Consider the following 13,465-nt stretch of genomic DNA (forward strand, 5'->3'; position numbering starts at 1 on the left):
GTATATGTCAGGCATGTGCCAAAACTGTACACTGTCTCTCCATTTATGAACTTTTCTCTCAAACAAGAATTCCTTCTGGACTGTCCTTGGTGACTAGAACTGAGCGGTCCTCTCACATTCTACACCCTCTGCCCCCATACTGGCTCTAACATTGCTTTCAAGTATTTTTTTTCTTTCCCTTTTATTTTAATTTATTTTTTAATTTTGATCAAAGTGGATCTGTTTGAAATGGTTTTTCTTTTTCTTTTTCTTTTTCTTTTTTTTTTTTTTTTGGTTTTTCGGCCACACCCGTTTGATGCTCCACGGTTACTCCTGGCTAAGCACTCAGAAATTGCCCCTGGCTTGGGGGGGACCATATGGGACACACAGAGGGAAGGAACCACGGTCCTTCCTTGGCTAGCGCTTGCAAGGCAGGACACCTTACCTCTAGTGCCACCTCACCCCGAAATGGTTTTTTTCTTCAAAAATGTTTTCCAGTGGCTACAGGAAGAGTAATGACTCCTGCCCCCAAATTTGGGGAGTAGATCTGTCTTCTTTTCCATTCACTGATGTTTTCTCCACTTAGATTCTGTGAGACTGTTTAAAGATCAGAAATGTTTTATTCTACTTTGGTCAAAACAAACAAAATGTGTTTCATTTCTAAAATGAACGGGTTCATCCAATTCAATATTCTTTTTGCTTCCTTTTTTCAGAGAATAATCCCTGAATTTCTATCAATTATGAAAACAAACATTAGCTCCCATCCCTTAGTAAAAAACCAGAACGAATGGGAGAATCAGAGAAAGGGCCTATGGAAAAACACTATAGTCTCAGCCTCTCTCTGGGTGGTTTTGTCTTGCAAGAACTGAGCCTCAGTAAGGGAAGCTATTTGCTTCTAGCTCTTTCCAGATTAAATGAGGTGTTTGTTTCTTCTTGCATTTCCAGGATACATGTGGGTTCTCCCAGGGAGGGAGAAGAGAGACCAGGTAGGACTTGTGTTGCTATAGAGGAACATATGCCAATGGAAGTAGCTGCCAGTCTTTCTAGAACCCTCTCTTCTGTTTGCTTAGCAATCTTTGCTCCTATCATCATTCAACCAACTAGGCTATAACTAACAAGGGCAGTGAGTATATTGTTGACAAATGCCATAATTCTTTTTTTCCCCAGTTGGATGGATGGAAGCAAAGTGAATTATGTGGCCTGGGATGCAGGTGAACCAAATTTTGCAAATGATGATGAAAACTGTGTAACCATGTATTCAAGTTCAGGTAGGAATGATGAAAGTCTTATAAGTTCTTCATATGCTAAGGAGCCATTCATAACCTTTCTGGGCTACAGGGAGCACTTTTAAAAGTTACACTTTTACAAGAAAGATGCATGCTTCATGTTTATGCCTGGAAACAATAGTCAGTCTTCTCACTTCTCAGTCTACAAAAAATATTTTCATGTTCTGACTTGTGGAAACTATACAGAAGGTTCATTTGGCATTGTTAACTACGAAGCAACACTGAATTTCATATATTTCAGGCATGTTGCATATGTTTTACATGTTGCATATGTTTCAGGCATGCAGGTTCACCTGCCCATATCTCTTCACATCCACTACCAATGAGAACAAGGGACCAAAACAACCCATTGGAACCTTCCAACCTTCTACCCTTTGCTTCCTTCCCTTTTGTCCTCCAGTAACCTCAGCATCTAGGAATTATTTTGGTTTTGTCTGTTTCTAGGCTTTGCTGCTTTATGTAGAATCCAGATTATGAATATTTTTTCTCCATCTTAACTGCAAACCCTATTGTTGACATTTTAATGAGATTGTACATCTAAAGCACTAAGGAATTTCTTGATATCTATGAAACTTAGGCATTATATTTTTATTATTTGCTATTGCTAATTATCTAAGCACATATAGGCAAGATCAACTCTATGCCCAATGTTCACTTCCTATGCCCAATAAAAGTTTTATAACATTGATGTATCATTAAGTTCAGATGAAAGATACCCCAAGGAAATGACACAGCTCTTTGGAGTCACATATCATTTCAGATTTGATTTGAAACCATATTTTGTGATTTTTTACATACTATGAGTACATGTAAGGATTTTTTTCAATACAAGCTTTATATATCTCATTTATTATTTTGTTCTTTACAGGATTTTGGAATGACATTAACTGTGGTTATCAAAATGGCTTCATTTGCCAACGACATAACAGCAGCATCAATGCTACGGCCATTCCCACCACACCACCAGCCCCGGGCGATTGTAAGGCTGGTTGGGTCCTTTACAATAACAAGGTACTATAAAAGTGACTTTTAGCCTATAGCCTGGGTATTAATCCATGCCAGAATTGAAGTGACTGTGCCCTTTCTTTCTTTCTTTCTTTCTTTTCTTTCTTTCTTTCTTTCTTTCTTCTTTCTTTCTCTTCTTTTCTTTCTTTCTTTCTTTCTTTTCTTTCTTTCTTTCTTTCTTTCTTTCTTTCTTTCTTTCTTTTCATTCTTTCCTTTTCTTTCTCTCTCTCTCTATTCTCTCTATCCTTCCTTCCTTCCTTCTTCACTTCCTTCCTTCCTTCCTTCCTTCCCTTCCTTCCTTCCTTCCTCCCTTCCTCCCTCACCTCCTTTCCCTCCCTCCCTCCCTCTCTCTCCCTCTCACTCTCTCTCTTTCTCTTTCTTTCTTTCTTTCTTTCGTCTTTCTTTCTTTTCTTCTTTCTTCTTTCTTTTCTTTCTTTCTTCTCTTTCTTTCTTTCTTTCTTTCTTTCTTTCTTCTTTTCTTTCTTTCTTTCTTTCTTTCTCTTCTTTCTTTCTTTCTTCTCTTTCTTCTTTCTCTTCCTTCCTTCCTTCCTTCCTTCCTTCCTTCCTTCCTTCCTTTCTTTCTTTCTTTCTTTTCTTTCTTTCTTTCTTTCTTTCTTTCTTTCTTTCTTTTCTTTCTTTCTTTCTTTCTTATCTTTCTTTCTTTCTTTCTTTCTTTCTTTCTTTCTTTCTTTTTCTTTTATTTGGGGAGGGGGCAGACCCAGTGGCACTCAGGAGTTACTTCTGGCTCTGCATGCAGAAATCACTCCTAGTGGCAGACTCAGGGGACCAAATGGGATGCTGGGGGTTGAACCTGGGTCACTCTCATGCAAGGGAAACACCTTACCTGCTGTGCTATTGCTCTGGCTCCAATAGTGCCTTTCTTTAGGCTCCAAGTTAACTTCAGCTCACCTCATCAATTTAGAAAATAACAGTGAGCATAGGTAGATATACTCTCTGAAGGTCAAATTCTCTGAAGAAGGAGAATCCTTGGGCAAATTCTCCATGCAGGAGCGCCCGTTTCTCTAAGGTTGAAAAATTTTTTCAAAGAAAACTTGTGGGTAATGAAAGTCAGCTCATTTGGGAGAAATCTTTTGATTGAAAATGTTTGTTTAGCAATAATATGCATGAAGAGTTTTGATATTTTTTTTAAGAGCAAGGTATATTATCTTTAGTTAAGCCTTGTGATTTTTATTTGTGTTTAAATGTCTGTTTTAGTGTTTCCAAATCGTTGGATTTAAAAAAGAAGACAGGAAAAATTGGAAGGACTCCCGGAAAGCTTGTCAGGAAGCTGGTGGGAATCTAGTGTCCATACAGAATGAGAAAGAGCAAGGTAGGCAGCCCACTTCAGTCGCAGAGACCTTTACATACCTTCATCTTCCAGTGAAATGGTCTGATAAGGTTGGCAATGAATGGTTTTGTTTTCATTCTTAGAGTAAACACTAGGAAAAAAGAAGTAAAATACACTGAGAACCCTGTGATTCGGATCAAAGCACCATGCTAAGTCTTTGCATAGAAAGTTCTTTGTCATTGTCCTAATTACTTCATGAAACAGGTCTCAACTACCCGCCCATGACAAATGATGTTCAGGGTGACTTGTGTCCAGGAGGTGATGGGCTAGAGGGCAGAACAGGAATTTCTGTTTCTTTTTCCGCCCTTTCGAATTAGCTCTCATTCCATTTTTCTTTCAGCAAACTGTTCTGTGGCCCTCAGAATCAAATAAGCATAGTACTTTTAGGAATAAAATGAAAGAGGATTGAGTTCCCAAATACCACTTTAAAATAATAAAACTATTTTTCTAAATATAAACTTTGTACCAATTGAGAAAAATATAATAAAACACGTTTGATAAAACCTAAGGACATGGGGCTGGAGAGATAGCATAGTGGTATGGTGTTTGCCTTGCAAGCTGCCAATCCATGACCAACAGTGGTTCAAATCTTGGCATCCCATATGGTCCCCCGTGCATGGCAGGAGCAATTTCTGAGCAGAGAGCCAGGAGTTACCCCTGAGCACCACTGGGTGTGGCCCCAAAACAAGAATCATCATAAACAACAACAACAAAAATCCTAAGGACATTCCCAAGCCATGAGTGATTTCTGAGTGCAGAGCCAGGAGTAACCCTTGAGCACTACTGGGTTTAGCCCAAAATCAAGCAAACAAACAAACAAATAATACCTAAGGACAAACCAGAACCTTAGGGAAGGAGACCTGGATTAAGACATCATTCTTTCAATAAGGGCATTTGTCCTTGACCTGTACTAGTTGGTTACGTTGACTTTGTAATTGAGGAGTTTTGATCAAGTGTAGGTGAAGGTCTTGGGGACAGCAGTAAGCGAGGGTGGAGGAGATGTTTGACAGGGAGAGATGATGTGGTCTTTGAAGGATCATCTCCTAGGGCTCAAAGAGGAAGAGGTACTCGGGGGTGTGGTATTTAGGGAGAAATCAATTCCAGTGCTAAATTAGGAGGTCATCTGGGCCTGGAGAGATAGCACAGTGGCGTTTGCCTTGCAAGCAGCTGATCCAGGATGAAAGGTGGTTGGTTCGAATCCCAGTGTCCCATATGGTCCCCAGTGCCTGCCAGGAGCTATTTCTGAGCAGACAGCCAGGAGTAATCCCTGAGCACTGCTGGGTGTGACCCAAAAACCAACAACAACAACAACAACAAAAATAGGAGGTCATCCACAAATTTCAAACTAATTGAGGGCCAAAAAGCTAGTATAGAGCTTAAGCCTCCTGTACTTGCACATGGCCTACCTGGGTTTAATCCCTGGCATTCCATAGGCCTCCCTGAACCCATGTGGAGTAATTCCTGAGCATAGAGTCTGAGATAAGCCCTGAACATAGTCCAGCATGAATCCCCAAATCATTGATTGTCTGGACTGCTTCAGGGGTGTACTGAATACAAGGATAACAGCTCCACTAGAAGATTCCTGGATGATGTGCACATATCTGCTAACCGAAAGTGGGTTGGTAGTAATGTTTGTTACCTATAGTAATATAGACAGCTATTGTTGGAGACAGGTCTAGGCTGAAAAGTTTTTCATTTATTTATTTTTCAATTTCAGAGTTTTTTGGAGTTCAGAAGCATGGAGAACTAATATCTCAAAAAACAAACAAACAAACAACAAAAACAAAGAAAGAATATTCTAGAAGCTTGGGATGCATTTTCCTGAGTGCTCTCACCACTAGATTATGTATTTATGTGCTAAGCTTTCACCAAGAACTTTCAATAAGTTCAGTAGCTTGCTAAACACTGAGAGTGAAGGGCTAGACCACAGTCCTAAGCAAAAGAAAGAAAAAAAGAGAAAACCCTTAAGAATGTAATATTCTCATTTCTCTGACTGCCTGCTATATTTCAATCTTAGCTACCCAGCAGAGAGTCGCAGTAATTGATTTCCTCTCTTCACCACAAAGTGCTTATTCCTGGCATCGCAGAATTAGAACCTGGGTAATAGAGATGTGCAGAAGGAAACAATTTTCAGATAAAATAACATTATTCCTGGCAAAACAGGCCCACGTTGTTGAATGCTCATTGTGGTCTTTGGCAGGAAAAAAAGAATGTCAGTGCTGAAATGCTGGCCCATAGAACTTGTCTGCATCTCATGTGAACTCGGGAGACAGAGCAAAAGTTCTGATCTTGTTAGGAAAATAAAAATCAAACAAAAAATAAACAGCTACCCGGGCTCTTCTGGAACACCCTCAGAAATATTGAGGGGAAAGTTGTTTTTCTTCTAGTTGAAAAAATAAAAAATCTTTGAGCAAAGCAATGACTGTAAGGAGGAGCAAGTGTCTGACCACTTCTCCTAGGAAAGTGTTGGCTTAGAAGCAGCAGATACGAATGAACACATCATTGTGTTTCCAAAGCACTTTCTCCCTTTCTCTCTCTCTCTCTTTTCCCCCAGACAAATATTGACGATGTTTATTTTTTTTTTTGTTGTTTATTTTTCTTTAGTTTCTTTTGAAGATGTTTATTTTTATAAAATCTTTAAGCACCATGATTTACAAACATATTTGTGGTTGGATTTCCATTATAAAAAAGAACACCCCACTTCACCAGTGCAGCCCTCCCACCACCAATGCCCCCCATCTCTTTCTCCCTCACCATTTTTGATGGGTTTCCCCAAGCACTGAGTTCTGATTTCACAATTTTTTTTGAGAAGCTGAATTTTTGCATGGATATTTGGAAGAGCCAGGACTCACCTACTCTGGTTCCTAAAGGTGCTAGATTTGGCCACAGAAGGAAGGTTTGGGGTGGGGGGAGTTCATGCTAAGGAGGGAAAAGGTCATGGGTATTGGCCAGTTATTTACCACCATCTTTTCTGCCTCAGAATCATGGAATAAGCAAGAGGCCAGGTTTGTTAGCCACAATCTGCATTTCTCTGTATCTCCTTTCCCCAGGTTGGCAGTCCTTAGTGTCAAGATGTGTCTCCTGCCCCTGCATTTCTGCAGACTAAGTACAAGGAGTTGTTAAGTCCTAGTAACAGGCTGGCCTGGAAAAAACTCCCAGAGATTAGCTCTTTTTTTTAAGAAAGCCCAGCTTTTGATAATTTGACAAATAGAGACTTCTTAGGTTGCTTGTTGTTGTTCTATTGGGGGGTCACATCTGATGGTGCTCAGGCTTCCAACTGGCTCTGCCTTCAGGAATCATTCCTTTTGGGGCTTATGCAGTTTTAGGATTGAACTTGACTGCCTGCAAGGCAAATCCCTTATTCTTTCTTTGGCCCAAATATGTCTTGTTTTGATACAGAATTTCCTTTTCTTTCCTTGTATTTTTTTTTTTAGTTTTTGTTTGTTTGTTTTTTTTGGGGGGGGCTTGGAAAACACCTGATTGAGTTCAGGTTCTACTCCTGAATCTATGCTCAGGAATAACTCTGGCAGGGCTTGAGGGACCATATAGAGTGCTGGGAATCAAACCCAGGGTGGTTGCATGCTTCGACAAAGAATTTTCTTTTCAGAACTTTTCTTTAACTTTATAATTCTTTTTAATGATCAATTTATATATTTTTTAGATTTTAATTGCTTTATTTAAGCACCATGGTTACAAATGTGTTCATTGTTGGATTTAAGCCATACAGTATACACTATCCTTTACCAGTCTATCCTTCTCTCATCACCATCACCAACGTCTACTATTTCCATCCTATTCCTCCCCGCAACACACACATCTACCTTGGGCAAATTACTTCTCTCTCACTCTCTCCTCACTTCTTTCCTTTTTGATACTGTGGTTTGCACTATTGTTAATGGACGATTTCTTTGCCCTCGTTAGTTCCTCCCCTTTCAGTTCTGAGTTCTTGTCCAGAGCAATCAATTTCATCTATCATTGCCCCAGTAGACCCTACTATAGCTACTCTCACCACTCTTCATTATGAGTTTTCTACCACCATGGGCTCAACCTCCTGATCTTTATCTCTATTGTCTCTGGGTATTATTAAGAGACTATCTCTTGTATTACTTATATCCCACAATTGAGTGAGATTATTATAGTCTGTCCCTTTCCCTCTGACTCATTTCACTCAGCATAATAGTATTCATGTCCAATCATGTATAGGCAGATTTCGTGATATCATTTTTCCTAGTAGCTGCATAGTATTCCACTGTGTAGATGTACCACAATTTCTTTACACAATTTCTGTTGTAGGGTACCTGGGTTGTTTTCAGATTCTGGCTATTGTAAATAATGCTGTGCTGAACATAGAAGTGCAAAGGGCATTTTGCTTTTGAGTTCCTGGGTTATATCCTAGGAGTGATATTGTGGGGTCATATGGAAGTTCAATTTCTAGCTTTTTGAGGATTGTCCATATTCTTTTCCAAAAAGGCTGGAGTAATCTGCATTCCCACCACCAGTGAATGAGAGTCCTTTTCTCTCTGCATCCATGCCAGCATCAATTGTTCCTTTTTTTTTCCCCCTTTCGTGATATGTATTGGTCTGTATGGTGTGAGATGATATCTGATTGTTGGTTTGATTTGCATCTCTGTGATGATTAGTGATGAGGATCATTTTTATGTGCCTTTGGGCCTTTGGTATTTCTTCTTTTGAGTAAATGTATGTTCATTTCTTTTCCCCAGTTTTTGATGGGTTTAGATCAGGGGTCTCAATCTCGCAGCCTGCAGGTGCAAACGGCCCTCTGTACAACATTTTGTGGCCCTGCCCTAGAGGAATCTTTCTTTGTTTTGTTTTGTCTTAGTTGTTTGGGTCACACCCCCCTCAATGTTCAAGGCTTACTACTGACTTTGCACTCAAGGATTACCCCAACTTTGCCTCATGCGGCCCCCAGGTAAATTGAGTTTGAGATCCCTGGTTTAGATGTTATTTTCTTGTAAAGTTCAATCAGAACTTTGTATATTTTAGATATTAGCCCCTTATGTGATGGGTTTTGGGTGAATAGTTTCTCCCATTTTGTGGGTGGCCTTGTGTTCTAGTCATTTATTTCTATTGAGGTACAGAAGATTCTGTGTTTGATGTAGTCCCATTTGTTTGTTTTTGCTTCCACTCGCTTGCCCAGTGGTGTTTCATCTTTGAATGCCTTTAGATTTGAAGTCATGGAGAGTTCTGCCTACATTTTCTTCTATGTATCTAATGATTTCAGGTCTTTAATCCATTTTGATTTAACCTTTGCACATGGTTTTAAGGAGAGGTCTGAGTGAATTTTTTGCATGTAGTTGACCAGTTTTCCCAACACCATTTGTAGACGAGGCTTTCCTTGCTCCACTTTGTGTTTGTTGCACCTTTATCAAAGATTAATTCATTGTATACCTACGGGTCAGTCTCAAAATACTCAAGTCTATTCTATTGATCTGGGGGTCTGTCTTTGTTCCAATATCATGATGTTTTAATGACTACTACTTTGTAATACAGGTTACAGGTGAGAAAAGTGGTTCCTAGTGCCCTCTCTTCCATTTTCTCTTAGTTTTTATCATCAGATTACATTATTTCTAGAAATTGATCACCTGTAGAACCACTGTATGAAAGTGAGGAAAGTGCCCCTGTTCTGCCAAGATGGGAGAGTGGGTAGGGTCTAGATATCAACCTCCTTCCTTCTCTCCCACCCAGAGCATCCTTATGTCTGGGCAGGGCCCCACTGATCCCATTGTCTGCAAGGATCTAAACTAGGTCTTTACAGTAAAAACTTTTCAAAGACCAAAGATGAAGAAGTAACATGAAGTAGATATTATAATCTGTTTGTTTTTGTGTAAGGGCTCTTAATTCAGACTACAGACTTTGAGTACAGGTTTAGTATTTGAAAATGAAGATATTTAGAATTACTATCCTGCCCCACACTGTACCCCCATTCCTCAAGTTTAAGCTGTTATTATGAATTTTTTTGCAGCATTTATTACGTATCACATGACGGGCTCCAAATTTAATGTCTGGATTGGAATGAATGATATCAATTCCGAGAACACCTTCTTATGGACAGATGGGAAAGGGGTTCACTACACAAACTGGGGAAAAGGGTATCCAGGGGGCCGGAGGAGCAGCCATTCATTTGAAGATGTAAGTATCTCTCAGAGCTGGCTTCCATCAGCTTTAATTCATTAAATTCATGCTTGACTTTCTGTGACCAAAAAAAAAAAAAAATCAATCATTCGGCTTACAGATTTTTGCTGTTTTTTTTTTTTTTGTTTGTTTGTTTTTACATGTGTTTTTACTGCATCCGGCAGTCTTGGGGAAGGGCTGTGCCTTCTGCTAGGAACACTGTGCTGTGGAACAGAGGAAATTCATCTCCCAGCTGAGATAGGTGTGTAGTCAGGAGTTCATCATTCCATTAGGCCTGTAATAAGGGATCCATCCTTAGTGACTTCATATCTGAGATGCTCCTAAATTCTGGAAGCTCTTGTAGTGTTTAGGATGAAGAGCTGCAGGCTGCCTCTGCTTCTACAGATATTCTGTCTGCAGGGTCTGTCTAATCAGCACTGAGCCAACATTTGTAGAATGCTCATGACATGCTGAGCACTTGCCTAAGAGATTTGGTCTATCAACCCACAAATCTTCCCTACTTCGAAGTCATCTTCTTTCTTTGACCAGTGTTACCTCACGGAACCATCATCCAGTCAATATTAAACACTAGGCACTATAAGGTACACAGGGATCTGGAAGATAGTGAGCTTAACTTAAAGATTTTAATTCCATGAGATCATATATTTTATATGAGAAAAGTGTGGGGTTTTTAGGGACAATGCTCCAGGAGGGAGAGTATATACCTTGGCTGTTGAGTCCCTGAATTTGTTTCCTTTGAATACTATAGGTGGTTGGGGCGGAGGGGGGGGGCTGGCCTCTTTAATGAAACAGAAACTGAAGGGGAGAAAGGAAGAAAGGGAGGAAAGAAAAGGAGGCAAAAAAGGAAGGAAGGAAGGAAGGAGGAAGGAAAGAAGGAAGGAAGGAAGGAAGGAAGGAAGGAAGGAAGGAAGGAAGGAAGGGAGGGAGGGAGGGAGGGAGGGAGAGGGAGGGAGGGGAGGGAGGGAGGGGAGGGAGGGAGGGAGGGAGGGAGGGAGGGAGGAAAGAAAAGGAGGCAAAAAAGGAAGGAAGGAAGGAAGAAGGAAGGAAGGAAGGAAAGAATGAGAGATGGAGGGAAGCAGGGAGGGTGAGGAAGGAAAGGAAGGAGGGAGGGAATGAGAGGGGAGGGAGGAAAGAAAGGAAATAAGGAAAGAAGGAAGGTAGAAAAAAGGAAAAAAGAAAGGAAGGAAGAAAAAAGTAAAAAGGAAGGAAGGAAGAAAAAATAAAGGAAGGAAGAAAAAAGTAAAAAGGAAGGAAGAAAAGGACAAAAGAAAGGAGGGAAGAAAAATGAAAGGAAGAAAAAAGGAAAAGAAAGGAAGAAAGGGAGAAAGAAGGAGGGAAGGAAGGAGGGAAGTAGGGAATAAGGCATACAATGACAGGCTTAGTTCTAAAGCAGTGTGATACTTGCAGGTAGGAAGTTCTGAGAGGGAGTGATGACCAGTCAGCAAGCATAGCTTTGTGGAGACCTCAGACCATTGTGGAAGAGCTATAGCAACTACTAGTGGCTCTTTATTCCAGCCAGGAGATATAGGATGCCATGGTCCATATTTTGGGGTAATGAGCAAAGTTTGGGAAGGAGGCTAGAACCTTGGCTATTCCTCCTCCTTTTTGTCTTGGCTACACCCAGCAGTGTTCAGGGCTTGCTCCTGGCTCTGTGATCAGTGAACACTGCTGGTAGGACTCGGGGAATCCCCTGGGATACTGGGCATTAAATCCAGGTTAGCTACATGACCTTGTACTATCTTTCTGGTCCCACTCTACAGAACTTTTAGTTCAGAAGTTAGCTTCAGAAAGAGTAATTTAGAGAAACTTAAATGCCCAAGGTGAGAGTTCAGACATCAGATAATGCAACAGAATAATGACTTGAATAGACACCAAAAAGAAAGTAAATAATATGTGATCAATACACCATCTTAGGGGTAATTTGATGACTTTGAGCAAAAGGATACATGTTGGTGATGCGTGAGTCTTTGTTTCTGTAGAGAAATTTGTTGAATTTTCTGAAATCTTTACTGATAGAACTGAAATTTTAAGACATGAAGTTAGAATAGGGTAAAGTGAGGTGGCTTAGAAATACTTTCAGGGTAAGGCAAGGTAAAAGTGAAAACAAGTTCAGTACCATTCAAGTGTTTTCCTTTCAGAAACTAAAATATAACAGGAATGGCAATTCAAATGAACACAAAACATTTGTAATCTCAGTCTCTAGCAAAAACAAACACACAATTTTGGTTGAATTTACTACACTTTGCTTACCACCTGTCCAAATATAAATGTGTATTTCAGAAATATGGAATGAAAATGAGCATCCCGTGTTGTCATTTTTTTCATGGCTGGCCCAAGAGAGAGAATTAAGAGAAGTTTCCATTTACACTTTGAGGCTGAAACATCCCTGTTGTGTCCTGGCTTGGTAGAGTAGAGCAGAGACCCCAATCAGGAAAATGGGAGCCAGGAAGAGCGATGGAGGGACCTGCAGACAAGTAGAGAACAAATTGAGACTCATGGGATCATGAGGCTGGAGGCAGGGAGGCTAAGAGGACTATAGCTATGATGAAATGGAAGGCCCAGGAGGAAAGTTTCTCTGCCTTTTCTTCCCCGTGTACCTACCAAAGGTTACTGGTTTCCAATGAAGACAGCATCAGCTCGAGGTAAGGACCTGCATAATGAGCAAGGAGGAACTGGTTGTGCTGTGGAATGAATTGGGACACTACTGACCTTTGATGAGAGAAGGGATCATTATGACCCTCTTCAGAAATTCACTTTAATGGTTGCCCTTCACACAAGTTTTGTCTTTCTCGATGAATATACAGGTAGACTGTGTGGTTATTATTGGGGACACTGCAAGGGACGCAGGAAAGTGGATGGATGATGATTGTGACACTCTGCAAGGCTACGTATGCCAGGCGCCTACCGGTAAGTTCTGCCCACATGCACTTATTTATTTGTTTGTTTGTTTGTTTATTGTTCGAGGGTCCACACATGGCAGCACTCAGGGATTACTCCTGGCTCTGTGGTCCGAAATTGCTCCTGTCAGGCTCGAGTGAATCATATGGGATGCCAGGGAATGAACCTGTGACTGTCCTGGGTCAGCTGCGTGCAAGGCAAACACCCTACCACTGTGCTACCACTTTTGTCCCTTTTTTATTTTAATAATAATTTCTTTATTTAACTGATGTGAAGCTGGAGGCTTTAAAGACATACTTTTAAAAGCTGCCTCCTCAGTTTCTCTCTGAATCTGAAATTGCTTTGAAAACATACAAACTCTTATTTTGAAAATGACCAGTCTCTAAAGAAGGGGCCACTATGATAATGAGAGTTGAAAACGACCACTCTGGACAAGACCTGGGTGTTGAAAAGAGGGAAACTGATGTGCATGATACCCTTTCAGTAACAATATAACAAATTATCATGTCTAAGAGGGAGAGAGAGAGAGAGAGAGAGAGAGAGAGAGAGAGAGAGAGAGAGAGAGAGAGAGAGAGAGAGAGAGAGAGAGAGAGAGAGAGAGAGAAGAGAGAAAGGGTAACTGGGATTATTGGTAACAGGAAATGTACACTGGTGAAGGGTATTGGGCAACAATGACTGAAACTCAATCACAAATAATTTTGTAACTGTGTATGAACAGGATCTCAAAAGCACATCAATAGGTATGATTGATCTCACTTGAACCCACTGCAGGAAAAGAGTGCGGTTTATTCTAATT

General features: G+C 40.4%; 1 protein-coding gene across 1 annotated transcript in view; it reads left to right on the forward strand.

Moving 5' to 3' along the window:
- The window catches only part of MRC1 (mannose receptor C-type 1), a 102,098-nt gene that overhangs the window by 73,006 nt on the left and 15,627 nt on the right, over nucleotides 1-13,465 (forward strand). Inside the window, 5 exon segments of the mRNA XM_049777532.1 lie at nucleotides 1,147-1,247; nucleotides 2,134-2,276; nucleotides 3,486-3,600; nucleotides 9,602-9,768; nucleotides 12,576-12,678. Coding sequence (XP_049633489.1) covers nucleotides 1,147-1,247; nucleotides 2,134-2,276; nucleotides 3,486-3,600; nucleotides 9,602-9,768; nucleotides 12,576-12,678 — 629 coding nt within the window.

Source organism: Suncus etruscus, chromosome 7 (assembly GCF_024139225.1).
Source record: "Suncus etruscus isolate mSunEtr1 chromosome 7, mSunEtr1.pri.cur, whole genome shotgun sequence".
NCBI classification, from domain to species: domain Eukaryota; kingdom Metazoa; phylum Chordata; class Mammalia; order Eulipotyphla; family Soricidae; genus Suncus; species Suncus etruscus.